General features: G+C 39.0%; 1 protein-coding gene across 5 annotated transcripts in view; it reads right to left on the reverse strand.

Moving 5' to 3' along the window:
- Positions 1 to 26,653, reverse strand: part of PCSK5 (proprotein convertase subtilisin/kexin type 5) — a 196,088-nt gene that overhangs the window by 25,797 nt on the left and 143,638 nt on the right. For all 5 annotated transcript variants that reach the window (XM_027886279.1, XM_027886281.1, XM_027886283.1 and 2 more), the window contains 3 exons: positions 14,546 to 14,663; positions 13,371 to 13,559; positions 4,163 to 4,299 (listed from right to left, as the gene is read on the reverse strand). In XM_027886279.1, coding sequence (XP_027742080.1) covers positions 4,163 to 4,299; positions 13,371 to 13,559; positions 14,546 to 14,663 — 444 coding nt within the window. The remainder of the gene's footprint in view (positions 1 to 4,162; positions 4,300 to 13,370; positions 13,560 to 14,545; positions 14,664 to 26,653) is intronic.

The raw sequence follows: 26,653 nt of genomic DNA on the forward strand, positions 1-26,653 counted from the left end.
CTTTAGTTCTTACAGAGCAAAAGAAATAAGTTCCATGAGATTAGCCACTGCAGTATTGAGAAGAATATATATAAAGTATTGAAACCAATAAACTGGTAAGATCTATACAACTACATATGTAAACCTGGAGTGTGTGGGAACAGACTCTGAAGTGTAAAGTTGGAAACGTAGCTGGCCACTTTGAGACTGTCCTGGTGATGTAAAAAAGGCTGCAAAATACATCTGGAGAATAGTCCAGACTGAAAATCTGCAAAATAGCTCCATGCTACCTCTTTTTTAGTGAAGGGGGTGTGTGCTAGGAAAGAGAGAACAAGGGAAGAGCTGAAATGCATTGCTTTGTGGTTTTTCTTCATGCCTGTTGGATGAACTACTGCTGTCTGGTACTCATAAAGTTGAAGAGCTACCCTAACTTGTCCTTCACACCTGAGATGTTCCTGGATGTGTCAGGAATAAAAAGTGCAAGATAAGAGTTGAAAAACATTGGGTTTTGTCTCTTTTTAGTAATCTGATTAAAATTAAACTACTTAAGTTTTTGCTGCATGGCTCCCTTCTATCAAATTCTAAAGCACTACAAACTTAAAAAAACTCAAAACACCACATCTCCTCGTGAATCCCTGAGCAGTTCTGCTTATAGTCTACCGCTGCTTTTCCAAACACATTTAATGAGTACCCCTTTTTAGTTTTCTGGAAACTTTGTTTCTCCTTTAGTGGTGCAATTAACATCACTTGGCTAAGAACCTTTCACCACTGTAAAGCTATTGTGCGAAGTGATCAGTGGTGATAAAATGAAATTGGAAATACACCTAATGCTGGTGTTTCCTTCCAGAGCTCCAGGGGGTGATAATCAAGATTTTCAAAAGGCTGTGCTAAAAGTTAACCAGATAATGACTATACAGATAACATTTAAATAACACTGGTCATATTGCAAATAGTTACCACAGACCAAAAGCTGTTTGGTGCTCAGGAATTTTGAAAATCATACATCATCTTGGTCTTCATTAGGGACTTATTAGCCTAATATTATGTAAAAACTTTTCAAAATTTTTTGCTTATGACTGTTGGTTTACTATCCTAAAAAAAACTAAAATCAGGTTATGCAGACAACTGAGTCAGGCAATAAGAGAAGATGGTTTAGTGGCAACACAGAAAAACCTTCCTAAAAAGTTGAGATTGGCTATCAGAACATGACAAGAGCTAAAGTAGAGTAGGAATAAAGAACTAAAATTCTCTCTCACTTTTAACACCAGCACTTGAGTGAGACTGATCTGTGTGCTAAGATTTTTTAGACAGAAAATCATCTATGTAGCATAAAATCTGCATTTCCATTTTGTCATAATTTTCAAATGAGTAAATTAATTTTTGTCCAAAGTAAAACATATAAAGTCAAATGAGTTTGGCCTATGTACTAACAAGAACAGGAAGGAGACTGGATAACTCTGTGATCATACATTAGAATTCCTCCTGCGCCCTGGTTTGCTCTAAGTTATGATGGAAATAGTCTCACTGAGTCTGTAAGCTGCAGGAGTGACTGGACACCCTGACCTCCTAGGAAGGCACATTTACCTTGAACAGGTGAACTACACAAAGGCTTCATTACAATCTGATTAATTTAACAAGCCAAATTTCAATCAAGAGGAGGACAAAGTACTCAATCCCTATATCTGGTGACAGAAACATTAATGGGCCTTTCTCAGCCAAAGTAGAATTGAAACAATATTCTTGTAGAATAGTCAACTACATGTACATGGCCTATCATGCTAGACCTTCTGATTTTAAACTCAAAGCCTTTAAGTACTTCAGTTCACATTTTAATCAACATTTCTTAATGTATGCTTTTTCATGTAGTAGAAACAACAGAAATACTTAACAATGCTCATTTGAATAATTTTAATGACTTCCAATAACCTACCAAGTTAAGAACAATCGTACTTTAATATCCTCTATTAATGAGTTCACAGAGATATATTTTTATACCTTCAAATACTTCAAGTTAACATTTACATCTTAGAATTCAGAATCTATTTTTAGGAAATCAGAAAACTTACTACTTTGTGAGTTTATTTAGCTGCCTCAGAAGGAATGTCTCCTTTATTTCACTGAATTATTGTTCTGGTTTCAGCTGGGATAGAGTTAATTTATTTCCTAGAAGTTGGTACAGTGCTGTGCTCTGGATTTAGAATGAGAATAGCACTGATAATGCACTGATGTTTTAGTTGTTGCTAACTAATGCTTACTTAAAGTCAAGGACTTTACAGTTTCCTATGATCTGCCAGCAACCAGATGCACAAGAAGCTGGGAGGAAGCATGGCCACAACAGATAAAAAAGAATAGCCAAAGGGATATTCCATAACATAGAATGTCATGTCTAGTATGTTAACTGGGGGTAGATAGCTGGGAGCTGATGATGGCAGTCAGAGTCTGGCATCTGTCAGCAGGTGGCAAACAACTGTATTATGCATCATGTGTTTTTCTTGTGTTTTATTACCTTCTCTCTTTTTTTATCTCCATTTTTATTACTATACTACTATTATTATATTATTATTATTATCATCACTGATTGTATTTTACTTTATTTCGATTATTAAACTGTTCTTATTTCAATCCATGGGTTTTACCTTCTTCTGCTTCTCCTCCCCATCCCACTGGAGGGGGGGGTGGTAAGCAAGCAGCTGCCTGGTACTTGTCAGCTGGGGTTAAACTACAACAATTATAAACTAAGTTTATTGGCAATATCATTGTAATCCTAAATATATCTCATAGCACAATTCTTACAATTAGTTTTTATTTATCAGGAAGCAGTAATCAACTAGATTTGCCACTTTCAATGTTATGACATTCTGACATGCCATCCAGTGTTACCTTAGACTTAGTGATAAATGATTTCCAATAAATCAGTAGTATTCATCTCTATAAACTGTTTTAATCTAGATTATTTGCTTAAATGACATTTCACCTTTGAATATTTTTATTAAAGGGTTTCCACTTTGATGTGGGATTCCAAAGGAGGGACTATATTCACTGTTCATACATAAAAAGTGGCATTTTTGCCTGTGTATAAGGTACCTATTTTAAAACAGTTTTTAAAGTTTGAATTTTCAGTAAATCCAAAAGTATATGCTTACCTCTCATAATTTCTTATACAGCAAACGTACTTACAAACAGTAAGCATGTACTCCCCTGAGCCTCTTTTAAAGCACTTTTCTCAGTCTTTGTATCTTTCAAAGAGCTGATACTGAAATATGTGAATGAAACTGAACCATGCAGTGGGAATTAAAAGAAGAAAAAATGCCTGCAGCCCCAAAAATTCTTCTAGGACCACATCCATGAATGGATAAATGCCAGGTCTGAGCACTCTATCCATACACACAGGAGCACCATGCAACTTACCAGTGGTAAGGCTGTGAATTTCTTTCTCTTGTAAAGTGAGATTTTTTAGTTATGTAAAAAAATTACAAATGCCACTTTTTCTTATGGGTAGGCTAATTAATATAAAGCAAAAAAAAAAGAACAAGAAAATAAATCCCTGGGCCCTATACAGTCCGTACAGGCCAAGTAAACACGGGCCCTATATCAGTCATGAAACTCACAGGCAAAACTCCTACAGCAGAGTAACTCTGGGCAGCTCTAACTCGTGTTGAAGATCTGTCTGATAAATCTATATTCAACATTCAAGAACACAAATGGAGACACCATAATTTCATTCAATTGTGGCACATGAGGTTTTGTGCAGTTTTGTATCTTTTTCCTTGAAAACTGTGACTAGTAAAGATTTGGCTTTCTTTAAAGTACTGACTCTTGGTAACCTGCCAGATGGCACAGGAATCTGCCTAGTATGACGTAGCTCTAAATGGCCAACATCTCTTTCTGTTCTTTGAGTCAACACATGCAATTGCAAGAAAGAGGGCATTTTACCCTCTATCCTCATGAAATTTTCCTGGAAGCCAGGAATAAGTTCAGAATAAAACTGAACCATGTGTCTTAAATGGCAAAGAACAGCGACATAAAAATGAATACTGCATTGATAACTGAAATTAAGAATAATGCTCTTACCAACTCTGCCTTCACAATAAAACTGATAAGATGTTTCAGCTGTAAATGAAAGGCGGAAAACAGCAAGCATTCTTCAGAATTCACAGAGCCCAAATAAAGGTTACAGTCATACCTGGAGTCTTGAAATTTCTCAGCTGAGATGGAGTGTCACAGATTTCCAAGATCCAGTCACCTGCTGCTTTTTCACTCCAGCAGTGAGTAGTCATAAACTCCCAGTTTTTGAATCCTTCCATGGAATGATCAAATAGCCTAAAACAAATCAAGACATTATTTCAAGGGAAACTTCTTTTCTGGGAAGCTATGCCTCCAAGGATGCATCACTTGAATAATATCCTAATCAGCCAGTTCATTCATCTGTGCCTTTACACTATTCATGATGGTTTTCTCACAGGTATTGCAAGTACATTCAAGAGTACAATGTAGAAAGAGTGGAAGAGAATCTTTACATGCCATCATTTTTTGTAATGTAAAAGAGAATTCATTGCAAAAAATCATAATTGCTAATACTAATTAATAAGATTCAAGGGTCTTGGGAAAACTGCATAAAATACAGAATTCCATTGTATTAACAGCATACTGTAAATACAAACAACTTGGAAATTGGAAAATTTCAGTAACATTTATTTTTGCCTTTAGATTGGAATACTAAAACCAATGAAAACTATTAAGTGACTGAGACAATAGCGATTCAATATATGCCACTTCTTGAGAGTAAATGAAATGTAACTGAGACACTGGCCTCAATCCTCAAATGACCAAGGTATCACCCTCTTCAAACACTTGACAGAACTGAGTGTGGGTAAAACTGAGAGACTAATGGCATCTGAAGTTTTCATCTAACAAAAAACAATACCATAATTTAATTATCTAAATCATGGGTGAAGAGGTTCGAACCCCCATACTAGAAATATCATAATCCAGGCCTAAGTTCTATTTCAGACTGCAATGTGATGCTGATCCCGTATGAGAAGGGAAATGAGGACCCTCCCTGGCCAGAGATTTGACACAAGAGATTTTGCACTTTTATTCAGTGTTCACAGTATGTCACTTGGTACCCCAAAACTATTGGAGAAGTGCACTCTAATCAAGACTGTTGCCTTCAGTAAAATCGCATGGCTCAGGTTTTAAAAATACATATGTATCTATACACACATATATGTATTTTTATGTATTTGTGTGTGTATATATATATACACAAAGATATTTATGTGTATCTATTTATACATGCATGTATATACATACATATGTATTATATTTATCACTATTTTAATGTGTGAAAATTCCTCCCTCCATTAGAGGACTGGGCAATCACCAAGATGTCTACAGTAGAAAATCCAATTGATTTAAAATGCTTTTCCAAAAAATAGAGAAAAATCTAGTATTAGACTAAATAATATTATGACATTTACACTTATGTGATTCTTCAGTGTTATTTTCTAAGCTAATTTCAAGCTTTATTCTCAAAAGGTAGCGAAGATCAACAAGCACTGGGAAAACAGGATGCTTTTGGAGGAACATCTGTAGCTTCTGGTGAAAACTGCCACACAGAACATGAATAAAATACCGTAGTTCTTGCTGGGAGTTTTGGTCAGTCAGAGGCATGGGTCAGGTACTGCATGTCCACACTTACTGCCAAAGAAACCATATGGACCTGCATGCCTGATGCACTTTGAAGGGCTCAGCCAAAAGTTGATTTTCATGCTCTCATTTCAAACACAGAAACATAGCACCATGGAGTTGGAAGGGATCTACAAGGATCATCAAAATTCAACTCCTGGCCCTACACAGGACAGCCGCAAAAATCACATAATGAGACTGAGAGCACTGTCCAAAAATTCTTGAACTCTGGCAGACTTAGTGCCATGACCACTTCCCTGGGGAGCCTGTTCCAGTACCCAACCACCCTCTGGATGAAGAACCTTTTCCTAATATGCAACCTAACTCCCCAGACACAACCACATGCTATTCCCTTGGGTCCTGTCCCCGGTCACAAGAGAGGAGATTGATGCCTGCCTCTCCTCTTTTCCTTGTAAGAAAGATGTAGGCTGCTATGGGTCTACCCTCATTCTCTTCTCCAGGATGAACAAGCCAAGTGATCTCAGCTGCTCCTCATATGGCCTTCCCTCTAGACTCTTCCCCATTTTTGTAGCCCTCCTTTGGACACTGTTCTATAGCTCTGTACCTTTCTTATATCGGGGTGGGAACATACCAGTGCAGTGTTGAGTGGGGTAATCACCTCCCTTGACTGACCTGATGCACCTCAGGACATGGCTGGCCCTCCTGGTTGCCAGGGCACACTGGTTACTCACATTCAACTCACCATTTGTGCTTTTTCCATTTTAAATGAATGCTTATAATAGTAGTCTAATCTATTGGAAAATTAAATTAAAATATATATTTAGAATTAGTCTTAATTTTCACTGATAATTGTGTGAGAATTTATTCTGATACAGTTCTGTGCCTCTGTATGTGCACCTATGTGTGTATATGTAGATATATTCTGGCAGCAGAATGGGCCTGTTTCATGTCACTGTTACATCAGTTCTATGAATACAGGAAAATCTCACAAACACATGGCACTTATTGTTTACTGAAAAGGTACAAATTATTACACAGTAGAAATTATTACCCAGAATTTGCATGTGAGTATGTTCATTTGATGTCATTATAGAGATTATTTCCAACTGTTAGTCAAATTGTCACACTGTTGTCATATTGTTGTTGTCTGATAACCAACGTATTACTTTCTAAGCACACTGTCAATGCAACAAGGCAGTAATACTTCTCTTTGCCACTGAGGTAATTAGATTACCCAATTCACTATTCCCTCTTGGCTCACAGGTCGAGCACAGAGTGTAATAATGAATGGGGTAACATCAGACTGGTGACCTGTCACTAGTGGGGTTCTGCAGGGCTCCATCTTAGGCCCTGTGCTCTTCAACATCTTCGTAAATTACTTGGACGCAGGACTGGAAGGGATGCTAAGTAAGTTTGCAGACGATACAAATCTTGGACAAGCTGTTGACTCCCTTTAAGGCAGGGAGGCCCTGCAAATTAGATGACTGGGCAATCATCAACTGTATGAAGTTCCACATGGGGAAGCGGAAGATTCTGCACCTGGGGTGGGATAACCTCAGATGTACACACAGGCTGCAGAATGAGATCACCAGCCACTCACGGGAGGTGACTGTCCTGCTCTATTCTGCACTGGTGAGGCCTCACATGGTGTGACTCTTGGGGATGGTCCTGTGCAGGGACAGGAGTGGGACTCGATGATCGTTGTGAGTCCCTTCCAACTCAGCATATTCTGTGATTCTGTGGTTCTGTAAATTATATAGTATTATACAACTACTGTGCAGTTCACTGTAAATTTTGTATCCTCTGGGCTTCTTATTTACATACACTGAAATGCTAGTTGCTGTTTATTTTTACTCTAATTAGCCTAATATTTTCCATAATAGTTTTTGTTGCAGTATGTTTATCTTGTTTTGAAATTTTAAATTTTTGTCAGATTTCCATTTTAATAATGCATCATTCTTCTAAGTAATTTTGGGAGGAAGAGACAAAAATCCACTATCTTGTGTTTATAAAAACATCTTTACCTAAAATTTGCTATGACTGGAACTGTAAGCTTCCATCCATGGAAATGGTGCAAATCTGGTAATATTATTTCAGAGAAAACTGACTAGCTTTTTAAAAGAATAATGCTTTGGGAAAGATTTAAATTTTATAAGGTAAAGTCTAAATCTGAATATTTGAATATATGAACTGTGTTTCTGCAAATGAGTCAAAAAGCTACAGACAGATCAAAAGAACAATCAAAACCAAAGTAGAAATATACTGACTCTGAGGCTGTCTGTATGTGCATGTTGGACACACGAAACGGTCCAAGTATTTTTGAGTTGCTTTGCTTATGCACTGAACTCTCCAATCAAAGAACCTCTGAGGCAATACAAGGATTGCATTTTGAGTGGTGTTAAATGAATTAATTAAATGATCAGATGTTTGGGTGCACTCTCCTTATCCATAAAGAAATACATATGGAGTAGGATCTTTTAAGAAGCGTGGAACCGGTCCAGATGTTAATTTTGTTATTTGTATGGTTGATGCTGTAAGGTAAACATATGCAGGTATTCTTCCCAAGAATGCCAAGGCAGTGGAAGGATTGAAAAGAAGGTTCATTTCAGATGCAACCACTTTTTCACAATGAGGAGCATCAGGCCTTCAGGGGCAAAAGGTGAGTTCCTGCCCCCTCAGGCCCCTTTTATCTTCTGTTTCTCCCCTGCCTTCCCGAAACCTCTGTGCATGTCTGTTAGGGTTATGTCTCTCCTCTCACATTTCAGAGAGAGAGGCTGACAGCTTCTCTTGCTATGTGAGGGGAGAAAGCACTGAAAATGCCTTTGAGAAAGAGTTACCATTTAGGTAGAAAGCCTTCCCAGCAAAAACTGAATTCCTAACTTTCCGTTACAAACTCTTCCGAAATTGTACCAGTCCCTGCAGATGCCAAGTCAAAATTCATATCAAGGACATACTTATCACACAGATTATCATGGATTAGCAAATTATTAGTATGTAGTCTGATGAACTGTTGACTGTTACAGATTATTATAGATTAACTAGTTAAATAATATTATTAGAATAATCTGATGGTTTTTATGACCATGATTATCCGCAAAACCTATAATCATGCACAAACCATGCTTTTAAAGACCAAAGTGATTAACATCATTTGAATTTTAAAAACTTACTTGTTAACACAACCACAACAAAATGCCAGTTCTGTTATTCAGTTACTTAAGGGATCTTTCTCAGTAACAGAACACTCAAGTGAGGGTGGATGTGACTGCATGATTGACTATATTCAGAGAAACTAATTATAGGCTGCTGGTTACAATGAATAGCACTACATTTTTTAAAAAATCTTGTCTCACAGCTCAAACTGAATTAACAAAGGCTTCAGACAGACCCTACTGCCCACCTGCACTGAAGTATTTGGAAAAAAAAAAATAAAATCAGAGAACGCACTAGGCATTCCAGAAACTTTCTCACCTACATATGACAAATCACTTAAACTTCCAGATGTGGATCTAAAGAAGATGTATTTAAATATATGCATACACACCTTTTTCTCTTTTTTTTTTTAATGTCCATTTTACATCTGGCTATGACAGTTAATTTTATGAGGCAATGGAGATCTCTAAACTATCATGATAAAGTGGTTTGGAGAATAGTAATGTGAACACTATGCTACAATGCCTGCCAGCCTGAAGTATTGGGTAGTACAGCAACCACCATCTTTAAATGTTTCCCCAGAGACTGCACATATCCGCATTAAATGATCCATCATTATATTCCGATATGTCAGGATGAGGAGCTCCACACACCCCACTGGTCAGCCAGCTCCTTGGTACTGGGATATCTGTTCATCAACACCACTCACACACCAAAAAGAAAGAAAAACGAAAAAGAAAAAAAAAAATAGTCAATGTGAATGAAATAAAACATAGCAAGTATGAGTTGGGAGAAATAGTTTTTCAAGAACTGATTCATCCTGTAGATACAGCAGAAGTATAGAATTATTGTTTGGTCATTGTGGACTTAATAATACCACCTCAGAGATCTTTTCAGTTACTGTATAACAGGGACACTCAGCATGAAGGTTGGACCTATACTTTTCATCAGATTTGGATACACAAAATATAATGTTTTTGTTTAATATTAGGGCATTGCAATAAAGATGTGCACCTATAAAGAAAGGTTTTTTCTAATTCTGATTGCTAAGACTTTTTTACGAAGCAACCTAGTGAGTAAGATTAGATAAGAATACCTTGTTTTTGGCCTAAGAGTAGGGTATTATTAAAATTTACTGATTGTCTAAGGTTTCATGATAGGAAAAAGATAGTCATGAAAATACTTCCCTTTTTTACTGAACAGAAGTATTATTAATGTCAGGGCCATATAAGCATAGGAAGCTAGTGGCCTGGAAAGCTGCCACCACGTGGCTGAGATATTTCAGTTATGCAGTTCAAGTGGCAACAGCTGCTTTGAATTTAAAGGGCAAGAATCAAGTAAGCCATGACCTCAGTGGGAGACAAACGAACCCTAAGTTTGCTTCTGCTATCCCCTTTGTGTTTAGCCTCCCCTCCATAGCCTCCCTGTACTGAATGTTTGTTAGAACTGACCTTGGTATGTCTCGAAAAACACTCAGAAACCCACGCTGCCAAATCCCAAGGCCAATTGTTTTCAAAAAGGGGATACTGTTCCCCATTGGTCTTAACTGTAGCCTCATCCTCACACCAGCCAGCACTTTCCTAGCCTTTATTTTCCTCTGCTGCAGCACATCCAATGTAATCATGTTTAGTACTTTCGAAACAACAAAGCAGATGTTCCTTGTAATGTAGTTTTTGAAGAATGCACATAAAGCTCAAGCCAGTGACAATGTAATCCACCAAATGACTGCAAAGGAATCCATATTGACTCTGACTAACAAGTTTTCTTACTGATGTCATTTTAGGGGATGCCAACATTAGAGAGAAAATATGCAGAAAAAAGGCCAGATATTGCCTTGAGGGACCTACTTGTCAATGCACCAGAATCTACACACAATGACCTTTCATCCAGAACTGGGGGAGAAGAAGTGCACATGTAAAATATACCTTTTGCACTTAAAAGACATTTTACCAGCAAACTGTTTCAAATTAAACCCAGATGATTAATGGTAAAGCAATGAGGTTTTCTCTGGGTTCAGTAAAAACAGCTGGTATTGCTGCTATTAATCATGTACGTGTGCATTAAAAAGTCTCGTGTGTCTGAGAAAAGCATCTAAGTCAGGTAGCAGCAATGCACAAGGGCCTCTGGGACCTCTGCCTATGGAAAAAAAACCAGACTGCTTGCTGCCAATGTCTCTCTCCATGCATACTTATACCAGAATATATGTACCATATATACCATACTTATATCAATATACCATACTTATACCGGAATTATATCAGAATGCATTTATTCTGATTTTTAATACTTTAAGAATCAAGCACCTCATAACTAATTTTTCATATTAGTGAACAATAACATTCCTACTTCAAGTTTTATTCTATAAAATGATGCTAAAACATACACTCAACAACATTCAGCATACTACTAATTTTGAGACCTTTAAGCCACATGACTTCTCACAGCCACACCAAATAAAATAAGCCTTGAAATACCATTTTGGAAAGTACTGTATTCATATCCATCCCTTTACGCTAAGAAAGGGAAGGCCCTAGGTATTTCAGACCTAGAATTTGCAATATACATTTATCCCTAATATTAGTAGCCCAGAGTTGTTTGTTTCAGCAAAATGTGATGACTAGTCAGTATACCTCTGAAGTTCCCATGGGAAGGGAATTTCTGCTGTAACCCTACAAGCTCTGTCATGAATAATTTTGTTTTTGGGAAGGGGCAAAACATTTTTTTTTACATTCTTTATTTTCTGGTTAATCTTGTGATACTATAGTATAAAAAACCAGCTGAACTTCCCCTTATTTAATACGTACATTTTTTTATGACAGGTATGAAAAGTAATTACTTTCTATGGTGCAGGGGTTACAGAGAGACTGACTGAATCAAATTTTGTACCTATTCCACATAACAGTCACCACCAGAGGTGAACTGTGAATACTGGAATGTTTATCCCGCTTGCTGTGGGTGAGCTGCAGCACATGAAAGTCTAGAGCCAAAAGTTAGCTGTGTTAAGACCACTGGGTTTACACAGGATTGTTTTGTTTGGATACCTAGTTGGAGGACTTTTGATTTTTTTTCACTTTGGACCAAGGAAGGACTGCTGTATGAAAATCGAAAAGAAAACTTAAAAAAGAATTTCTTCACACAGAAAAACAAAAGCCTGTTTCATAACTAACAAAAGAAGCTTGCTGCTGCACTGGTTAGCAGAGGACAAATTCTTTCTTCAGTGCAGCAGTGTAGCAGGGAGATACCCAGATGTGTGTGCCTATGTGCTTTTATCAGCAAGGCTCTGACAGCACAGGAGATATTCTAGAGGACCCCAAAATTCCAGGACAACTTTCTGTCCATTTGATGAATTAATGTCTACAGCTTAAAGACTATTTTCAATACACCTTTTCTTTTAAAATAACATAATCTCTAATGAAAATGGACATTCACACTTCAATCAGAACCAAGTCCATTTGACTGTCTCCAAAACCAGTCCTTTTTTTTCAAGAGGGAAGATAAGTCCTTCTACCACTGAGGTACGGGAGTACACACAAGTGTCCAGAGCTAGACAGTCTGCATTTCTAGCTAGGGAAACGTCGATGAAAAGCAGTCTTGAAAGAAGGCCATTCGCAGTTCATTAAAAGTCCTAGAGAGTACGACTAGGGATATAAACTTTTGGGAAGATTTAAGCATGATGGCAGAGAGTTCTCACAACACAGGTCTGATATATGGGAGCTTTTGCAGTTCCTGAGACATATAACATCAGGTAACATCAACTTTTATATGGGAGCCAAGCTTTGTGTCTTACAGAATGGAAGTCACCTAAATCTGCTACCCGCTAAGGAAAAAAAGATTCCCTATCATACTATGGTGTCATTGGGAAGAATATTTCTAGCTACATGGAGAAGTAAAGAAGCATTTCTTAGTGCAAATTTAACTTATTTGCACATTTGGAAACTGGGTAAAGTTTGAGAAGGTTTCTGATGTGTCTTAATGCCTTAACTATATCTGGTAGGAGGTGGTGGTGTTGATCATGGATTTAGTGAGATTTACCTGGCAAAGTCTGTCAGTGTTTTCTTCCAAGAAAATGTCAGTGTTGTCCTATTACAAGCTTTTCATGGGTTGAGTATATTTACTTTGAAAAAAAGGATACAGAAATTGGTAACACCAGGAACTTAAAGAAAACAGCAGTAAAGAAGCACTATTCCGATTTTTATTACTAGCAAGGAAATAGAAAGGAGAAAAATGAAAAATAAGTGGCTATAGTATATAGAAACACTTGCATTCAGCTTCCTTGTGAACACTGAGCCTGTTTTCTTCACATTTCCCACTATCTAACAACTTGTGAACCACACAAGACTATCAAAATTGACTAATCTTTATTTTGGAGATTATGTCCTTCAACAGTTTTACAGACTAGTCTTCCAAAGAGATCATAATTTTTGAGTTCATTTGTACATCACTCTGCCCATCTCTCTCAGAAAAAATAATGAGCCTATGTCTGCCAGCAACCCTGGCAGAATAGACTTGTCTATTCTCTGCTGACATGGACATCTCAATGCAGGCTCTGCAAGCTGTCTGTACTGTGAAGCTGTGTTGTCATACTATACCTGTTGGCCAAGAGCTGTGACCTAGTTCCAGATGGAGAGGTTAGGTAAATTGCTAAGTCTCCACGCCGAGGGTGAGTAATAGTGATGCGCACAACCACATGCTCCAAGTAGATCACATGGTGGTTGGGATTATCTGAACAGCCAGTGGCTTTGTAAATGGAACGGACAATGCTGTCAGGTCGTATTGTTCTGTAAGAGAAACACAGCAAAAAAATCAGCATTTGTTACTTTTTGCGTAAAATAGACAACCGTATCTTTTTTGTTTGGTAGTGAATGACAGTGTGAGACAACTGAGAAGTCAGTAGCCTATAACCATTAGTTTTAACATGTAGTTCCTAGCTAAAAATATCATCACAGGGTAATTATTTTGCTGCAGCTAATGGTCTGTATTTCTGTTAAGCATGCACATAAGGTAAAATAGGAATAAGCCCTTGGGACAGAGCATTTTTGTGGATTAGTGGCCAGCTGAGAATTGCTAGGATTGTTATGGGATCACAGCTGGTTGCTAAACCCCAGGAAATGCCTGGCATAGTTACAGTCCTTGCTTACGTAACAGCAAGTATTACATATTAACTGTACTGAATGGCATGTGGTTTAAATTGGCATGGCATCCTTGAAGACTATACCAGTTACGGATCAAACCTGTCAAATACAATTATCAAACAATAATCTTAATGCTTTGAAGGTGTGCCTTATGACTGATGCTGTCTCTATATCCATACAGTGCACAAAGAGAATTTTGCTCTTAAGCCTGGTTCTATAGACACCCTATCCTAGCAAGTGAAAAACAGCTTAGTCTCTGAGCTAGAGACTCTCCTAAGACTATTTGAGAGAGTATGCAAGGCGTATTTGCTTGTTAGGTCCTGGACCAGTAAGTCTGTACTTTTCTTAAAGAGTGACTGAAGTGCACTCAACCAAACACTGTTCTTTGGTGCATCATCTTTATCAAAATTTATCGTTATCCAGTCTGGCCTGTTTTACACCTTCTAGGTGTTCTTTAAACTGGGGCCTTTTCCTAAGCACTACAGGGAACAATGTTTACAGGCAAATGACCTGACATCTGTGAATGTGACAGAGATTCCCAGTATAGCTTTCAAAAGGCAAGGGAGGGGTAAATTATACCCAAATTCTTTCCATAAATTTATGCCAGCAAGAGTTTTGGTAGCGGGTATTACTTGATTTGCCGATCTGTGTTCTCCACACACACATGCTGTGGAGGGACCGTTGTCCACTTTTCTGCTTCTACTACCATTGCTTCAGCATCCATCAGTCCAAATCCATAGAGGTGGCTCACTGCAAGGTACAGAAAGAATGGCTGCATTTATAACATAAAACTTTGGTTTGCATCCTAGACTAATTCCAGAGAGTCACATCCTAACAGGAGCTGCTTCTTTTCTACTTCTTCCTTGCTTTCTCTCAAAGCTCAAAAATCCCACTGCCAGAAATGTTAAAGACTATATCTAATTTATTCACTAAATCTGTTCACTGCTTTCTTACAGAAATGGCATGAAGAACTACCTACATTGCTACCTACCATGGTAGGAGCTACCTACCACGAGAACTGCAGAATGCCAGAGGATAAAACTGCCTCTGACTACCCTTTGTCCATGTGCCTTCACTTCACTGTCTTACATGAGATAATATTACAGGTGTAAATAACCAGAGGAAGGTTATTTCTGTTACTCCAGTACCAAACACATGCATGTATATGTATTGAAGGTAACTGAGACAATAAATTTAAGATGGATCAGACTGTCTTTTGTAACTGTGGTATTCTCTTAACTTCCCTGAGTGTAAGCAGCATGTAGATGCTCTCCTGTTCCTGTATGCAATATGGTTGCTACTGACCAAACAACCAAGTAGATCCAACATTTCCCTAAAGCTGTGCATGACGAGGGTGAAAAGCACTTATTGAATCAGCTATGTGGTTTTGGTTGCTATTGCAATCAAAAGAGAACCTTGCAAATGGATTTTGATGAATTAGAAGAGCTGCTAGACATGTTGTTTTATTATGTCAAGTTGGGGCTCCTGATACAAGTTCTGACAGCGTGAGAGAAAAAAGCTACCACAGGGAGGAGATTAGATTGCATATATCAATACATGAGTTTTGCTTGCTACCAGGACAGTGCTACCAGGAAACTCTCAGAAAAAAGTAAGTGCTATTTTAATCAGCAATGCAACAAAGCATGATGTAAGTCATCCTAACTCTGCACTTTGCAGAGGGTTTGTGATAGCAACCTCTATTGCCAAACTAGAATTCAAAGGACTCTTATCGAAAAAAATCCCCAACCTTATCAAATAAATACAGAGCATAAAGATAATCAACGTTTAAGGATCTTATCTTTCAAACATGGCAGTATCTAATACTGTCTGAAACTATCAGCTGAAAAGGGTTCTTCAGTGAAAAATACTGCAAGGTGTAATGATTGTGTAATGAACTAGTTTTCTTCCCATCTCCTTTCCCCTGAGCCCCAAACTGAACTGCACATAGGATGAAAATGTTCCTTAGGAGACAACTACACCACTTCTGCCAAATGAGGCAGGCATCCTGTGCAGAAATGAAACACAACTAAAACACATGAAGGTAATTAAATTTAGCTCTCCTTCAGCCTTCTGAATTCTCTCCTATGTATTTCAAAAACAAATGGACAGGGGAAGAGATGTCCGATTTTTCCATGTGGGTAGAGGCAGCCAGAAAGAGGGCAAGGAAAGCTCAGATGAAGAAACTTTTTGTACTGTGAAGAAGATTCCTGTGATGGAAATCTCCTTAGTCTTGGATGCCATCTTGCAAAAACTGCATCTGATGATGAGCACATATTTATCTGTGCAGACATTTGCCTGTTCGTATACTAAATTTTAATTAGTAATCATCCTGTCGTCTCTGAAAATCAGTGGGAGGAACAAACCTTAACTCGCATAGTCTGTAACTGTACACAGTTACTCTGTGTAGTGCATTCAAACAGTGAGGATTAAATTTTCACCAGTGGAGAATTTTTTTCAGTTAACTCACAGAAAATGTATTTTTAATTCCTGACAATTAGCAACTTACATTGACTTAGCACTCAGGATGTCCAGTTATAATATATGTGGGCTCAACCTCAATACTGAACTCACGGAAGAACTAAGATTCTCCTCAACTCACCTTCTCTTACTCAGAAATAAGGGCAGAAGAGCACCTAACTTCGCCACCACCAAGCAGTAAACTTTTTGATGGAAAATTAAGGGACTTTTAAACTACTCATCCTAGATTTTTTTTGCCCTAATATACACAGTAAAAATGCAAATAAAATCTAAAGAGTGAAGTTTCTATCTTTCCTGCCCTAAAAATTAGTTGGGAGATAGAATTTAGGAGAAGTTTTCATCCAAGAGTGAAAATTCCCAGTCAAGGTTGTGTGGTTGTGTTAATTGTCCACGATTCAAAGCTTAAACTCTTTTGCATGAGAGCAGAGGAGGGCGTGAAAAGTTCTGCACCTGTTGGCTCCTTTTCTTTTTGCAGCTGAAACAGAAGTACATTTTTTCCCTGAAAGGCCTTCACATTGAAATAAAAACTTCCTGACAGTCAGGGATGTGGACACCTGACATCGGGCTGTCTGCAACATTTGCACTTCAACTTCCTTGATACAGTGGGTTGGTTAGCAAGTGACTGTACCAGTAGAGGCCCGTAATTTTCAAAGACTAAGTAACAGCAATTCAGGAAAGAATCACAGAGCTAAACAAAGTAGATGTGTTTTACAGAAGAAAGCAGATTTTGTTCTCTACTGCCTTCAAATTGCGCCCTTTCATTTGCATACATGCTAGTATTGATGTGCCAAGGTGTATCTCCCCAAGGTTAAAAATTACCTGAATGGTCCACACTGGGCCATAAATGTCTTCTGGGAAACACCAGGAACTCTCACTGATTTGTTTGCAAATGGTGCTGAGTTGACTTCTGCTAACCCAGATATAAAAGCAGTATCTGAAAGGTACTGATGATGGCAGAGTGAGATAAGTTAACTAACTGCAAGTGCAAAATGCCTGCAGATCTTGCACCAATCCACTAATGTTAGACTACATTATCACTGCTGTGAATTCCTACCGGGGTCAGCTGATGCTAGGAATCATTAGGTATGTCAGACGGGATATTGCGTTGTTTTGTAAGACATTTGGCTTTCAGAGAAAAAAACACAAATGTGAGGTTTGTGCAATGTAAGCTGGTGACTAAGAAGCAGTGCAAGAGTCTGCTAAGGAGGGTTGCTCTTGTTCATCTGAGGCACTGAAAAATGTGATCATCTTATGATCAAGCTCTCCGTTGGTAGAACTGTCTTGAATTCTCTCTCTACTCATGCAGCAATGTGACTCATCATTTATATTTCTGTAAAATAACAGGCATACATGGAGCTTTACAGAGGCAGGGCATGTTTTAGAGAAAAACTTGCCTCCCACAACACAATGTAAATACTGAGTTTTAACTAATCTCTTTAATCTTATCACTAAAGAAAATAACATTTCTCAGGACTTCATTTATTAACCTGTGGAGTAATTCCTCCACTAGTGCACCACGAAATCAAGGCCTTCTCAGCTGCTGGAGAGACTTCCCTAGTTTTTTCATAATCTCTGTTTTTGTCTGAAACTGCTATTGAAAATTCATTAACTTTCTCATTTATATACAAAGAGTATGCAAAGCTACCCCCGAATCTATAGGCAGAATGTATACCCCACTTGAGTAAGAGAAATATGAATGGCTGGTCTTGATATATCATAACACAGAATCAGGCAGACTTCAGACATTGAAAACACAACGCTTCCAGTGCAGCTAAACTTGATTTGTTAGGCTGCAGTTTTATTGCCTGTCATCAAGATGTCTCATCAGTTACTTAGATGCTAAGCCTCCCTTGCTGTTTTACTCATCTGACAAAAGCACTGCAGAATATTTTCTTCCTGGTATATTTTTGGCCTTTCCTATATAGTATTTTATATACTGTGAAAGCAGCATTTGAAATATAAACATTTTGTATGCACATATCAAATACTAAATCAGAAAGAGAGAAATGGTAATATTTTCAGATTGTCAAATGAGGAATATGCAACTTCCTTAACTAGATTAATCTGTTTGACTGTAAACTATTAAGATGTTTTTATTATGCTACTATAGGATCTTGATGACTGACAGAATAGGAATCTAAAATGCCCCTTATACTGTGATTTTCTTAAATATTTAATTCTCTACTGCTTTAATAATTCCATATTGCTTCTCTGTCAGTTGCTTAGTACATAGAAATGTTTCAACTAGGAAAAACAATTGTCTAATTAAAATTAAGGGACAAAAAAGGAGAAATGTTATGATGACATGGCTTACACTGTTTTGTCACGTCCTATCTAAGAGAACAATGATCTTGAATGAGAATTCATTTTCTTTCAGCCGTATTGCTACTTCATGTCGACATATGGCAAGTAACCTGTGATAACTGTGAGTGATTTCTGAAACACGTAACTGTTTTACAAGCCAGTAACAGAGTTATGCAAGAATATGCTTTTTCATTTTTGTTTTTAAAACCAATTTTCTCAAGCTTTTAAAGTTAAGCGTATTTTTTTGTATTTTACACGGAACCGATCCCTCAATTTTTCTACTTAAAGCAAAGGGCAAACTAAGTCCTTCTTTCCCACAGAATTCCCTGAAATCCTTGATTTTTTAAAGATTCATCAGGGATGCTGGAAGATTGAGTTCTTACACTTACCACCATGTTGGAGAGGGTTGTGAAGAACAGAAAGTTGCCCAGTAGATTTGTCTTAAAAGTGGCAGCTACAAAGATGCACAGTGAGAATCTGAAGAGCCTCTACAGAAGCATAGAGTGGTTCAGGTTAGAGGGGACCTTCAAAGCTCAGCTACTCTGACCTCCCTGCTGCAGACAAGGTCACCTTCCACTAGACCAGGCTGCTGAAAGCCCTGTGCAAGCTGGTCTTGAGCACTTCCAAGGATGGTGCATCCAACAGCCTCTCTGGGCAACCTGTTCCAGCGCCTCACATCCTCATCACAGAATCATACTATCATGGAATGTTAAGGGGTTGGAATGGACCTCAAAGATCACCTAGTCCCAACCCACTTCCATAGGCAGGAACACCTCCCACTAGACCAGATTGGACAAGGCCTTATTCAACCAGGCCTTTAACGCTGTCAGAGCTGTGCCACCCACAACCTCCCAGGACAATTTGTTGCAGAGTATAACCACTGTCATAGTAAAAAATTTCTTCTTAATATCTAACCTAAATTTCCTCTCTTTCAATTTGCACCCACTGCTCCTTCTCCTATCACTACAGTTCCTGATGAAAAGTCCTTTTCTGGCTTCCCTGTAGGCCCTCTTTAGATACTGGAAGGTTGCCATGGGCTCTCCATGTAAACTTCTCTTCTTCAGGCTGAACAGCCCCAGCTTTCTCAGTCTGTCTTCATAGGGGAGGTGCTCCAGTCCTCTTAACAACTTCATGGCCCTCCTCTGGACTTGCTCCAGTAAGTTCCATGTCCTTATGTTGGGACATCAGAATTGACAGCAGTAATGCAAGTGGGCTCTCACAAGAGCACAGTAGAGGGGGAGAATCACCTCCCTTGACCTCCTGGCCACACTCCTTTGGATGCAGCCCAGGATTTGGTTGGTTTTCTGGGCTGCAAGTGCACACTGCTGGCTCATGGTGAGTTCCTAATCAACCATCACTCCCAAGTCTTTCTCTTCAGGGCTGTTTTCAATCACTTCTCTGCTCAACCAGCAGGGATTGCTGAAACCCAGGTGTAGGATCTTGAACTTCACTTTGTTGAACTTCATGAGGTTTGCCTCAGCCCACCTCTCGAGCCTGTCAAGGTCCTTCTGGATAGCATGCATCCCTTCCCTCCAGCATGTTGACTGCACCAGCTTGGTGCTGTCAGCAAATCTGATAAGGGTACATTTGATTCCACTGTCCATATCACCAACAAAGATGTTGAACAGTATCGGCCCCAGCACTAACTGCTGAGGGATGCCACTTGTCACTGGTCTTCATGTGGACAAGGAACCATTGACCACAACTCTTTGTATGTGGCTCTTCAGCCAGTTGGACCACTGGTCCATCCATCAAATTCATGTGTCTGCAGTTTGGAGACAAGGATGTTGTGTTAAATACTTTGTGCTTCTGTCCCTATCCACCAATGCTGAGGCAAATTTGTCAGGCATGATTTCCTCCTCTTGGTAGGCTGTTACCAATCACTTCTTATAAAAATGGTCTTCATTATGTCACCTTCATTCCTTTTAAAACAGTTGTCCCTTGTCTTGTCACTACAGGTCTCAATAACAAGCCTCTTTCCATCCATGTTAAGTATTCTTTAAAAGGCCACAGTAAGGTCTCTCTGGAGGTTTCTCTTCTCCAGGCTGAACTATCCCAGCTCTCTCAACCTTTCTTCATAGGAGAGGTGCTCCAGCCCTTTGAACACTATCATAGTCAGAAAGATGCTAACAGAATACTTTAAAAATTACTTTTGTTTAAGTTTCCAGTTTTATGTCAATTTCTGATTATTGTATTACTACAAACAATTTCTTCAACAATATACTAACCATGGCTTTACTTGATAATAGGTCTGACAAAAAAAGAAGAGGCCTCTGGATTTTACATATTTATTTTCTGCCAAAAAGCTCCTATTCATTGATAAAATACAATATAGATTGCCCAGGAACACTAGTAGGATAGCTAGTAGAACCTAAATCTCCAGCAGCCAGTGTACCTTAGTGAATAGCTTGTATGCAACTCTGACACCACATCACCTTCTATGATTCTTTCCAGTCATTAAAAAAAATAGCCCTAGGACACTAAAACATTACTGAATTAAATTCAAGATTCCATTTGCATTCACATCCTGGCAGTTCTTTTATTTATTTCAGGAATTTAAAACTCATGTGGTTATTAAGTAGACATCAGTTGACAGAAGGGACTAAAACTGAAATCCCCTTTTGGGTCATCAGAGTCAGGCTCTACTAATAGCTACAGCATGTATCACCCAAATAGTTCCCCCTCTCATGAGTGTTAGCAGCTTAAGGACACAAGTTCTTAGTCTTAGGATTCAGCTGGTCCATAGTCAACAGTGAGCTTGTGTACCAAACACTGCCATAAGAAGTTTTCCCCCCACCTGCATTTTTTCCCCCTCACCCTCTGATTTATTTCTCAGAGCTTGTTTAGGAATGAGTAAACCAGTTTAACACAGTCCTCAGAGAACATGGTATCTACTGTGTCCTGCATATGGGGACGTTTTACTCAGTCAGAGAAAATACCAGTAAGCCTTGCTGAAAAGCAGTGACAAGGAAGCCTGGCTTACTTCTCTGCCTTCAAAGACGCAGAGTTGTGACAGAAACAGAAAACCTGACTACTGCTGGCTGGAGATTGCTAGGATAGACAAGCTGTTGCTTCTCTGCAGCAGCATTTGGCAGTAAATCATAAAGCTTCTACTGAAGACATTCATTTATATCCCTTGAAATAAGTCAGCTTATGTGAATGGAATAAATCTGAGGATTATATGCATTTACAGGGGAGAAAAAATGTTTGCCAAAATAAAGTTGGCTAAGAAGCATCTATAGTAATAGAAACTATAATTTTTTAACTAGGAGTAGCCTTTTTAAACTTTATTTTAATTTTTTTTTTTTTTAAAGCACAAAGATCTATTGAAAAGCATGGCAGTTTGCAAATCTTTGAACAAAAAAAACATTTTGTGACTGCACCATGGAACACCTTTTAAAAAAATATACTCATTTCCTCTATTAGGAGAAAATTTACCCTCAGAGATACATTTAGAATTTCTCGGTAGCTCAAAAGCAGCCAAATGTAATTTCATTGTATCAAACAATAAAAACACCTTTTGTGCTAGGCTGCAGCTCAGAACAGATTATGCCACATGAATCAAAGGCACTGTAAGTGGAAATCCCAACAAACTGCTAGCAGGAAACACAAAGATAGCACTTCTGTGCTGTCATATGTATCAGGCACATGGCATCCTTCTTGTTCTGTCCCACACAATGGCTCTGTCTGTTCTGAAGTGTCAGAGCTCCAGCAGGATATTTACACTCAAACTAATTCCTGACTGATTTTGGCATAGGAAGGATATACAATACTCAGAAAAATCACAATAAAACCTTTTGTAAATTGTTTAATAATAATGGTGCTGATTTTTAGAACTAAAACTTTACCAACCTTATCCCAAAGCAGAGAAATTAATTAACTGATTCAACTTCACACTATTCCCATAGAGCTATGTAGTAGATTCTCATCAGTAACCTGACGTAAAAGGAAGACAAACAGTAAGCCAAGTCTACAGAGATAGCTGGGCAGTTGTGGATGAAGTTCAGCATCACCTGACTTAAAAACAATTCCTCAAAAGCTGATTTTTCTGGAGGGAGAAAGGGATACTATTATAAATATTATAAATAATTTCAGGCACCTAACTGATTTGAGTTGTCTTATGTAGGCCCCAATTTTTACGAGAAATTCTACACCGTGACAGGGTGTCTTAAGGGCTTAAAACACTACATTGTAGATGGTGTGATCTGCTTCCTAATTGGCCTGAATCCTAGTTCCATTAAAGTGGGCACACTATGATATTAAAACTACAGCCAGTTTTGGAATTACTGAAAGGCACTATAGCAATGCAACAGCAGTGAAAAACTCTGGTGTTCTTAAAGGCAAGTGCTTGTTGTTTTTTTAAAGAGACAGAACTACCCCACATATGAGATGTCCACTATTGCCCTGGATGTATACAAGCATGGCTAATATTTGCCTATAACATTCACAGAAGTGTACTGCATCAATAATTAGTATATAAAGAGGTAATGTAAATGCACATATCTTTCAAAGACTTTTCTTTTAAAATTCAGTGTTCAATGTCTATAATTACAGACTTGTGCTTTGGAGAATTTTATCACTTTATCAGCCATTTTTTTAAATTGATTGATCCTGGTTCTTCTTAATACTGCCAAGTAGAAATTTCCATTTAACATTATGTGGTATACTCTTAGGTTATGAGTCCACAGGGGAAGATTTTTAACTTTCCCCTTCCTCCCTTCCCCCCAGTTCTTTGCAGAATTTTCACAAAGGTCTGAGTTGGGCTCCTTACAAGGAAATAATGTGAAAGGTTATCATTCCCATGGCATGCGTCCTGTTAGTGCTGTAAGTCCATTTGGCAGTGCTTGGAATACTAGGGAGCTGCAGAGCATAGTAATTATGCATAGCTTTATATCTAAGACAAACAGTCAGGAAGTCATCTCAGTTGTTGAGCTGAGGCACTACTAGTTTAAATTCTTTGTCTGATATGCTGATCATGGTTTGGTGACAATTCTGAGTGCTATTATAATACAAATATAAAGCTTAATTTTGCATCTTGTCTGCTGTTGTTCCTACTTTAGAGCCATTTAATTTACATGTTAAAACACTGGTAAGTCTGACTCACAACATATGATCCTAGGAAAGCAACCCATTGTAAGACCAAATGTCCATCCACTTTCCTTTATGTATCCCAACACAGGCTTGAGGTTTCTGCTTAAAATCCGTTTTACATTCACAGATTCATTTCTTGCTTTTCAGAGACAACAGAAAGCAGAGTGTTGCAGACTCAACAAGTAATTGAGAAACTTTGATAATGAAGAGTTTGAGGCTAGGAAAAGTAATTATGCCTCTCTATTTCTCTAAAAGATTCCCCCTCCTTCTTTGTACACCTCCATTTCTGGAACTATACAGACATACTCCTGATCTTAAATGTCTTTCAACCGGAAACAACAATGTGTGGACTTTGGTTTGTGTTACAGAGAAAAAAACATCCAATAACCACAACCTAGGCTGCATAGTTCAATATATTTTCCAGCTCCCTTCCCCAAGTCCCAAAGAGATACTTTAGTTCTCCCTCAAGGTTAGCAGAGTTCAGTTACCCGGCAATTTGTTTGGGTTTAACATATGAAACACTTAAAAATTCTTAATGCAATTTTAAGTTTAAAAAAACCTTTATTCATAGCTGCAAACTGAACTGCTACATGCAGGAAGGAAACAAGAGTCACCTAGAAAGGTTGCAGTGTCCATCCAATAAAATGACAGTAATTTTAAACTTGTGGCTAAAACATAAAGGTTTTTACACTTTTCCTCAACCATCTTGATTTCCAAATCCCACCATGGATTTTTCTCTAGCCATCACAGTGATTTCTGTACAAAGCAATTCTAAGGGTTATGTTATTGACTCTGGGATTCCTATGATATTTAAATGTGGATGAGATTCCTGAGGACACAGACCTTTCCTATCATATATGTTCTGTCAGTGCTGGGGGAGACACTTTCAACCACTGTTAGACTAGCTAGTAATTGGAGTTGGTTAAATTCTCTCCATTCCAGATGCTAATCTAAATGCTGCTCTGACTTCAAACAACTTCTAGTTAGGGTTATAATGCAAAAAATTTCAGATTAATCTAACCAATCCAGCTAATAGAAGACTAATGATTACCTATGTGACTACGAACATCTCTCCTCAGACTTTATATCTACCAACCTCTTAAAGATCGTCATGGATATAGAGCTAGACTGCCTTTTCCAAAAATACATTTGCTTTTTCAGACCTCTTGCTGTCAGCTGCCTAGTTAGAATCAGAATCATTTAAGCTGCAAAAGATCCTTATAATCGTCAAGTTGAACCAGTAACCTTACACTGCCAAATACTAAACCACGTCCCTATATGCCACATCAATACAAGATTTAAATGCTTCCAGGGATGGTGGCTCTACCGCTTCCCCGGGCAGTCTGTTCCAATGCTTGACAACGCTCTCAGAGAAGAAATTTTCCTTAATACCCAATCTAAACCTCCCCTGACACAACCCAAGGCCATTTCCCCTTGTTCTATTGCTTGTTACGTTGGAAAAAAGACCAACTCCAACCTCCTTTCAGGTAGTTGCAGAGAAAGATAAGGACCTCCCAAGCCTCCTTTTCTCCAGGGTAAACAAGCTTGGTTCCCTCAACAGCTCCTCATCAGACTTAGCAGCTCTGTTGCCCTTCTCCGGACATCCTCAAGCACCACAATGTCTTTCCTGTTGCAAGGACTCCAAAACTGAACACAGGACTCAAGGTGCAGCCTCACCAGTGTTGAGTATAGGAGGACACTATTTCTGATCCAAGCCAAGATATCATTGGCCTTGTTGGCCATCTGGACACACTGCTGGCCTATGTTCAGCCTCTGTTGATCAGCATTCCAGGTTCTTTTATGCTGGGTAGAATGACAGAATCATAGAATTAACTGGGTTGAAAGAGACCTCCGAGATCATCAAGTCCAACCTTGATCCAATCCCACTATGATTACTAGATCATGGCACTCAGTGTCACATCCAGCCTCGTCTTAAAAATCTCCAGGGATGGTGAATCCACCACCTCTCTGGGCAGGCCATTCTAATGCCTGATCACTCTCTCTATAAAGAACTTCTTTTTAACATCCAACCTAAACCTCCCCTGGCAGAGCTTAAGCCCGTGCCCTCTTGTCCTACTGCTAATTGCCTGGGAGAAGAGACCAACCCCCACCTGGTTACAAACTTCTCTCAGGTAGTTGTAGAGAGTGACGAGGTCACCCCTGAGCCTCCTCTTCTCCAGACTAAACAACCCCAGCTCCCTCAGCCTCTTCTCATAGGACTTGTGCTCAAGTCCCTTCACCAGCCTCGTTGCTCTTCTCTGGACCCGCTCCAGCACCTCAATATCCTTCCTGAACTGAGGGGCCCAGAACTGGACACAGCATTCCAGGTGTGGCCTCACTAGCGCAGAGTACAGGGGAAGAATCCCTTCCCTGGACCTGTCAACCACACTGTTCCTGATCCAGGCCAGGATGCCATTGGCCTTCTTGGCCACCTGGGCACACTGCTGGCTCATGTTCAGCCTCCTGTCGATCAGCACCCCCAGGTCCCTTTCTGCCTGGCTGCTCTCCAGCCACTCTGTGCCCAGCCTGTAGCGCTGCAGGGGCTTGTTGTGGCCAAAGTACAGGACCCGGCACTTGGCTTTGTTGAACTTCATCCCATTGGAGTCAGCCCAACTCTCCAACCTGTCCAGGTCCCTCTGCAGAGCCCTCCTGCCTTCCAGCAGGTCGACACTCCCTCCCAGCTTGGTGTCATCTGCAAATTTGCTGATGATGGACTCAATCCCCTCATCCAGATCATCCATAAAGATGTTAAACAGGACTGGGCCCAGCACTGATCCCTGGGGGACACCACTGGTGACCGGCTGCCAGCTGGATGCAGCCCCGTTCACCAGCACTCTCTGGGCCCGGCCCTCCAGCCAGTTCCTGAC

The sequence above is a fragment of the Empidonax traillii genome, unplaced genomic scaffold (genome assembly GCF_003031625.1).
Source record: "Empidonax traillii isolate 1590-97213 ecotype Southwest subspecies unplaced genomic scaffold, ASM303162v1 scaffold183:size818647, whole genome shotgun sequence".
In the NCBI taxonomy this organism is placed as follows: Eukaryota; Metazoa; Chordata; class Aves; order Passeriformes; family Tyrannidae; genus Empidonax; species Empidonax traillii.